The sequence below is a fragment of the Rutidosis leptorrhynchoides genome, chromosome 2 (genome assembly GCF_046630445.1).
Source record: "Rutidosis leptorrhynchoides isolate AG116_Rl617_1_P2 chromosome 2, CSIRO_AGI_Rlap_v1, whole genome shotgun sequence".
Taxonomy (NCBI): Eukaryota; Viridiplantae; Streptophyta; class Magnoliopsida; order Asterales; family Asteraceae; genus Rutidosis; species Rutidosis leptorrhynchoides.
The window spans coordinates 51,834,114-51,842,446 of NC_092334.1; the positions used below are offsets into that span (position 1 = coordinate 51,834,114).

The window sequence follows — 8,333 nt, forward strand, 5'->3', positions numbered from 1 at the left end:
AAGTGATATTCGTTTAAATAATAAAAGGTGAAGACAAAAGACAGATTCGACGAATTGAAGACGCAAACGACCAAAAAGCTCAAAAGTACAAAAGACAATCAAAGAGGTTCCAATTATTGATAAGAAACGTCTCGAAATTACAAGAGTACAAGATTCAAAACGCAAAGTACAAAATATAAAATTGTACGCAAGGACGTTCGAAAATCCGGAACCGGGACCAGAGTCAACTCTCAACGCTCGACGCAACGGACTAAAAATTACAAGTCAACTATGCACATAAATATAATATAATATTTAAATAATTCTTATAATTATTTAATATATTATATTATTTATAAAACCGTCGGCAGAAGAAAACAACCAAATATGAGCCTCCCCAGCTGGCCATGCGATCGCATGGCCTGGAAGGCATAAATCCATGCGATCGCATGAGCCCCAGTTCCAGCCCACATGCCTATAAAAATCGAGCTTTGGTGCACCACAAATCCATCTATCTTTCTCTTCTCTCCATTCATACGTAATATTTATATTTATAATTTATATTTTAATTTTAATTTTAATTATAATTCTAATAATAAGGGTATGTTAGCGAATATTGTAAGGGTGTAAGTCGAAATTCTGTCCGTGTAACGCTACGCTATTTTTAATCATTGTAAGTTATGTTCAACCTTTTTACATTAATGTCTCGTAGCTAAGTTATTATTATGCTTATTTAAAACGAAGTAATCATGATGTTGGGCTAATTACTAAAATTGGGTAATTGGGCTTTGTACCATAATTGGAGTTTGGACAAAAGAACGACACTTGTGGAAATTAGACTATGGGCTATTAATGGGCTTTATATTTGTTTAACTAAATGATAGTTTGTTAATGTTAATATAAAGATTTACAATTGGGCGTCCCTATAAATTACCATATACACTCGATCGGACACGATGGGCGGGGTATTTATATGTATGAATAATCGTTCATTTAACCGGACACGGGAATGGATTAATAGCCACTAGAATAATTAAAACAGGGGTGAAATTATGTACAAGGACACTTGGTATAATTGATAACAAAATATTAAAACCTTGGGTTACACTCAGTCGACATCCTGGTGTAATTATTAAACAAAGTATTAAAATCTTGTTACAGTTTAAGTCCCCAATTAGTTGGAATATTTAACTTCGGGTATAAGGATAATTTGACGAGGACACTCGCACTTTATATTTATGACTGATGGACTGTTATGGACAAAAACCAGACGGACATATTAAATAATCCAGGACAAAGGACAATTAACCCATGGGCATAAAACTAAAATCAACACGTCAAACATCATGATTACGGAAGTTTAAATAAGCATAATTCTTTTATTTCATATTTAATTTCCTTTATTTTATATTTAATTGCACTTCTAATTATCGCATTTTTATTATTCGCAATTTCATTATCGTTATTTACTTCACGCTTTAATTTAAGTCTTGTATTTATATTTATTATTTTACATTTGGTTTTAACTGCGACTAAAGTTTTAAAATCGACAAACCGGTCATTAAACGGTAAAAACCCCCCTTTATAATAATAATATTACTTATATATATATTTGTATTTTTATAAAAGTAAACTAATATAGCGTTAAGCTTTGTTTAAAAAGATTCCCTGTGGAACGAACCGGACTTACTAAAAACTACACTACTGTACGATTAGGTACACTGCCTATAAGTGTTGTAGCAAGGTTTAAGTATATCCATTCTCTAAATAAATAAATATCTTGTGTAAAATTATATCGTATTTAATAGTATTTCATTGTAAAATTTAATAGTATTTTTATACTATTCTGCTAAAACATCAATAATATTGATTTTTTTATTATAAAAATAAAAAATTTAGAATTGTGATTAAAATTTGGTATAGTTCAAGAAGACTTGCAAAAGAATATAAGGTTTATTTATTATTCTTTTATTTTTTAGATTTAATGTAATAAAGGGAAATTATTTATAATAAATAAAGATAAAAAGTAATAAATTAGTTTATATATATATATATATATATATATATATATATATATATATATATATATATATATATATATATATATATATATATATATATATATATATATATATATATATATATATATATATATATATATATATATATATATATATTACTTAATATTGACTCCTTATTGTAATTGTGATTAATTATCATATACGAAATGATAAGTGATGATGTAGTAAAGTAGTAAAAAAATGAAAATGTAATAATTATGCACTACTCATTATGTATACATAAATAATAATAATAATAATAATAATAATAATAATAATAATAATAATAATAATAATAATAATAATAATAATAATAATAATAATAATAATGTACGAAGTAAAATATATTCACTTAACATAATGGTTAAGAGTAATTCTCTATATTCCTTTATTTTTCTAATTGATGAAAGCAAAAAAAATTACATTTATTTATTTACATTCATTTATTTTGTAAATATAAATAAATTCATTTATTTATCTCAAGATAGTAACTATAAATTATAAAAATAATTTAAAGTTGAGTAGTAATAAATACAGTTTGCTTATAGTAAAATCTTGAAGATTCATAATTTTATACATAATAATAATGTTTAATCTTTAAACATTATTATTTTTGATTCAACACACTAATTTTTAAAGCTTACTATATTTTTTGATTTAGATGATAATGATGATGATCTAATCATACAAACGATACATTTATCTCTATCGACTTTGAATTTTTCATCTAAATGCCTAATGAGAAATGTATTTTGAGTTCTTGATTCTTTATAACATAGAGTTTGTGCATATAAGAGTTTTTTCCATATACATTCCTTTATTCTTGCATTATAATTGTGTTTTTAATTATTGTTAGTATTAAGAAAAAGAATGTTAAAGTGGCACATTAAAAAATATGGGGTCTTTTCTTAATATTGCATGGATAACACTTGATTTTGCTTATCCTTGAGGGATACAACTTTTTTATACACATTGTTAATATTGTTCGTGGTTGATTTTTATTTTTATATGATTATATATTGTATTATATGTATTATATGTCCAATAATAAAGTGTACATATAAATAACACCTGAATCTAAATTGTAATGCGCAAATGAATATGTACCCGACAATTGTTATATATTAAACTAAGTAAAATAATCCAAAACAATTGATATTATCAAAAACGTAATAAAAATTGTATGTTCATTATAATTAAATGTATGTAAACTTTGATAAATTTAATTTATGTTTATTGTGCTAATAATATTTTGTTCATTTGAATTTTAATACATTAGTCATACATTTTACCAATGTGATGGTAACTATTTTTCTAATAGAAGAAACGATTTTTTTTGTTTACTTTGGTGTTTATTGTTTATTTTGTGACATATCGGTTTTAAGTTGTTTGATTAAATATAACCTTAATACATTTTATTATCGAAAGCTATGAGTTTGTATAGGACAACATCATGGTTTACACAAGATTTTATGTGATTTTTTACGTTTGTTAATTGATTTTACATGAATTTGCAATGACGTACTCATCAAAGATCTTAGCCAACTCGATGATGGAATCATTCCAAAAATTATTATCAAAATCTTGAAATTTGGGGACAATCCGTGCAACGCACGGGCAGTGTCTACTAGTACCAAATTAAAATAAGTGCAACACCACCACCCCTTTGGGATATCCAAGCATTAATAACAAGAAACAACTGTTGTAATACTATGCAAGGACAAAAGATAAAACAATTGTGGTAGATTCATGTTCAATTCAAATGATGCATGTACTTATATGTGTCCATCAAAGCATCCAAAAAACAATCGAGAACTTCAATATGTTTCCCCCATCTTTTTTTATTCCTTGTTGAAGGCGTTTTTCTTTTGAAAACGACCTCGTTTCTTTTTATATAAGTATTCGTTTTTTTTTTTTTTTTTTTTTTTTTTTGAAAAAAAAACTTCAATTAATGTCATTTTAATACATATTTTGAAAGAAATATCTGTTTCTTATCCGTGCATATTATGATTTTGATTTTGATTGAATATCCTGTATACAACATGTTACTAATCATATCACATAAACCCGAGACCCAAACCTTTTAATTCAACCTAGATGAAGTTAAATAACAAGGCCACTCGTTATCCGTTTAGTATTGTACCAGTAATTTTGAGATCTTCGATCTTTAAGAATTAAGATTAACACAGTGTTCAGGTCACCGAAAATTGGATCGAACCAAACAATTGTTACTGTTCCAGACAAATAACGCATTGCCCTACCCGAAAGATGCCCTTTTGGTTGTCCAAAGGATACCTTATCACTTCATTATCCAATGTCCATCTATTTGTGTTCCAGAACAAAGGTACATACAAACAAAACAAACAACATAAACCAATCATCTAACTCTAAATAGACATAATAAAAAACCATCAGTAAGTAATGGCATTTAAGCCTAGTAAGTAATGGCATTTAAGCCTAGTAAGAATCGTGTAAACACTCTTTGTACGCAGATATCCATCTGAATAGACGAAAAATATATTCTTACATTATGCAACAACTAACAATTTTATTTCTAAATTTAATTAATGAGACAACAAGTGATCATATGATTGGATTCCAATAGGTCAAAATTCAAAAGTCAAAAAAATGTGCTCAGAATTCTATCATGAATTGAAGGGTGTTATCCAGTGAAATGAAAGATATATACTTGCATTCAATTTGCAAATCAATACAACCCCAAAAACTTCCACCATGCACCCCCAACAACTGTCCATATCAGCGCGTTAATACAAGCCATAATGAATCCGATTCTAAATACATCTGGTAGTTCCACATAACCGGCTGTTGACAACATAAAACCAAAACACAAAGTTAGTCATACTCTGCCAATTTGACTTTCAAGGTCAAACATAGTCAAACTTTACGTTGACCTTGTTGGCATGTTGTTATCTGCTATCAAACTTTTATATTTATGAAATTAGTTTTGTAACTTTGTGTTACAAGGTTTTCTAACTTGCGTTCTGGAGATTAATTTATTTGACCTCTAAAGTCCAAATGTAATCACTGATTGATAAAGGTGTCAAAATGGACGGGCTTTGTAAAGAGATTTGGTGAAGGGTTAAAAAGATGTGATTCGAAACGAGTCAATCAAGGGTCAAAACAACCTCCGTTGACCCACAAACACTCTTTTGTACATATTTATATACAGTACAATAAAAAAATGGTTGATATTACAAAAATTATTTATATCTTAAAATAAAAGGATTAAGACACTTATATATAATAAGAGAGTAACACCCCTCCAAAGTACACAGCAGCTTGACCACTGCTATAATGAGTTTGTGCACCAAATAAGTTCGTATTATAAGCTAACGCAAGTGCTGCCAATACACCTGGCACCCCAGCTGCTAAATGCATTGCAAGAAACGCAGAATATAACGCCCCCACATGGCCCGTTTGACTAGCAAACATGTAGTGGATTAAGAAATAAGATCCTTGAAGAACACCGAACGCAGCCGGCCAACTTAAAGAAAAAGATTGAAGAAATTTAGCTACACAATTAGACATCCATGTTACGATTCCAAGATTTGTTAATTGTCCTGCCATGCCCACAAGAACTGCAAACCAGGCCAACGTGTCCCATGCCGATTTTTCACTCAAGCAATCATCCCATTCAAGCACTCCCAATAATAATAGTACCGATAAGCCTAACATTGCAGTAACAACACTAGGTATACCAATAGAATCTCTGTTTAAAAACAAACCATGTTAGTAATTTGTACTTGTTAAATAAAATTCCTCACCTTTTTCCATTTTATGGGTCAGGATCCTTGACCAGGCTATGCAAGATTAATAAGACAATTGAATTTTTTTCATAGACAATACAATTCTTTTTCGAGATACATGTTTAGACCCTAACCATTACCCAACACATTCATCCCATCCATTTGCCACATCTAGTCAATTTAGAACCTAGTAGTTTACGAAATATGACATACCCGAGTACCCAAAGTGAGACAGCAAAAAGCATAGTGCCGATCATCACCCATTCATTCTTTGTAACGGGACCCATGGCTTCAAGTCTCTTGGCAGCCTGCGCAGGTGCATCTGGTGTATCTTTGGTTTCAGGAGGATAAATTTTGTACAAGATGTACGGAGTAAGTATAAGTGAAACAAAAGCAGGTAAACTAGCAGCCTTGAACCATGAAACCCATGGACTTGCAATAACTAACCCAAGTTCCTCAGCCAGTTTTAAACATAACAGATTTTGTGCTGCAGCCGTCAAGAAAAGCGCACTAGAATTGCCAGCACACTGTCAATCATCATTACATAACAAATTCATAAAAAAGTACAAAACTTGATATAAATTTCCCTCGAGAAGAAGTGATGATCCGTTATTTGTTATATAAATGGGCGCTTCGCACAAGCAATACCTAGTAAGATAGCCTGGTCAATAATGTATGCAAACGTGGCTAATATACAAATACATAATGGTCAACTTGCATAGCCAATTACTTAAACCAAAAGATTTGTTTGGGACAAAGAACTAAAAGTTGACAATTCTTTTTTTGTCAACTAATTGAATGCATCACTTGCCCTTTTGCTCCACAAGAAGCCATACCAAAGATACAAAAACAACTAACTAAAATGACAAATTGTAGCAAATAATAATCTTTTTAGGGAAATTTTTTCCATTATTCACCTCATTTTATCTTAGAGTGAGATTTATCATAACTGAGCCCGTTAAATAACAATAATTAACAAAATTAAACAAATAACAAGAAAATATATACATATATCCCCATAAAATGCATAAACTAGTTAAAATATGATAATTTTTAATCAACTCCTTTAGTATTACTCATTTAAGATCCAAATAGTGCAATCCTGGTGCAAACTCATGGGCGGTAGCTAGCAACTAGACGAATCTAATTTCTAGAATAATCAACATTTCATCAATAACAAATATATAAAGTTAGTAGATCTCATGATCGTAAGTAACTAGATGACTTTATTTCCTACATTCCAATCAACATTTCAACAGTGAGAGTATGCAAACTAATCAAAAATTAATTCAGATCAAATAACATACCTACTGAACTAAATTCAGAATCTTTAAAAGTAAGCTAACCTGAAACTGAGACTGAATAAGATACGACCCCAATTTCTTCGAAGACGGATCATTCGGTCTACTACCAGCCGAAAGCGACAACGACTTAATAATAGGCAAAAACACACCACCAGCCCTTGCAGTAGTACTAGGCATAGCAGGAGCAATCAAGGCTTCACTCAAAGTCAACCCATAACTTAACCCCAATGTACTTTTTCCTAACCACTTAACAAAATAGGTTGCAATTCGATCCCCCAACCCCGTTTTAACAAACCCGCGAGCGAAAAAGAAAGAAATCACAATCAACCAAATAACTTCATTAGTAAAAGCACTAAAGGCAGTTGTAAAACTAAGTGTTTTAGTTACAATTGTAGTTGTAAGTCCTAATAAAGCCCAAGCACCAACAGGTAATGGGGATAACACAAGTCCAGCAATTGTGGATACAAAGATTGATAACAATTGCCATGCTTGTGGGGTTACTTCAATTGGTTTAGGGATTGCGAATTGTACGAGTAATCCGATTGATACAGAGAGTATTAAAGGTAGGATCTTTGCACCTTGGGGCTTACTGGGTTGGGCTGAAACTGATGCAGCAGCTGATGCTGATGATGAAGATGCTGAAATGGGTTTGATGAGTTTAGGTAGGGGAGTTAAGAATGAGGGTTTAATGGTGGTGGGGGTGAGGAAGATACGGCGGGGGGAGGCGGCTGACGGCGGTGGTAGTGGTGGTGATCGGAGAGTTAGTGAGGGTTTGGAGTGGAAACGAGATCGGAGGTGGGGAGAAGGTGGGTGAAAAGATGAGGAGAAAAGGGCTGATCCTTCCATTAATTAGTTGTTGAATTGAGAAGGAGATGAAAATGGTGGGTTTGATTGAGATTTGATTTTGCAGAAATGGTGAATTTAAGCGGAGAGATCAAAGAAGATGAAGTCCGCCACAGAATTTTGTTAGCGGGTAAAGTTATGTACTTTTTATAGTTTTTTGAGTTTATACTATAGTAATATATATCACACTAGTTAATTGACCCGTGAATTCACGGGTTGGCGAAAAAATTTATATTATAATATTAGTGTTATATTGACCCTTTAACTATCATAACGTATAAGATTATTTGATAATATTAGTGTTATTGACAAAAAAAAAAAAAAAGTATAAGATTAGTGTTATTGACAAAAGAAAAGTATAAGATTATTTGATAATAAAT

General features: G+C 30.7%; 1 protein-coding gene across 1 annotated transcript; it reads right to left on the bottom strand.

The window, feature by feature from the left end:
- Positions 1–4,533: 4,533 nt before the first annotated feature.
- Positions 4,534–8,075, bottom strand: LOC139890866 (dicarboxylate transporter 2.1, chloroplastic-like). The gene is made up of 4 exons (XM_071873794.1): positions 7,153–8,075; positions 6,020–6,333; positions 5,323–5,769; positions 4,534–4,864 (listed from the first exon to the last, which is right to left on the bottom strand). The coding sequence occupies exons 1-4, from the start codon at positions 7,954–7,956 to the stop codon at positions 4,747–4,749; spliced, it is 1,683 nt and encodes a 560-aa protein (XP_071729895.1). The 5' UTR covers positions 7,957–8,075; the 3' UTR covers positions 4,534–4,746.
- Between the last annotated feature and the right edge of the window lie 258 nt (positions 8,076–8,333).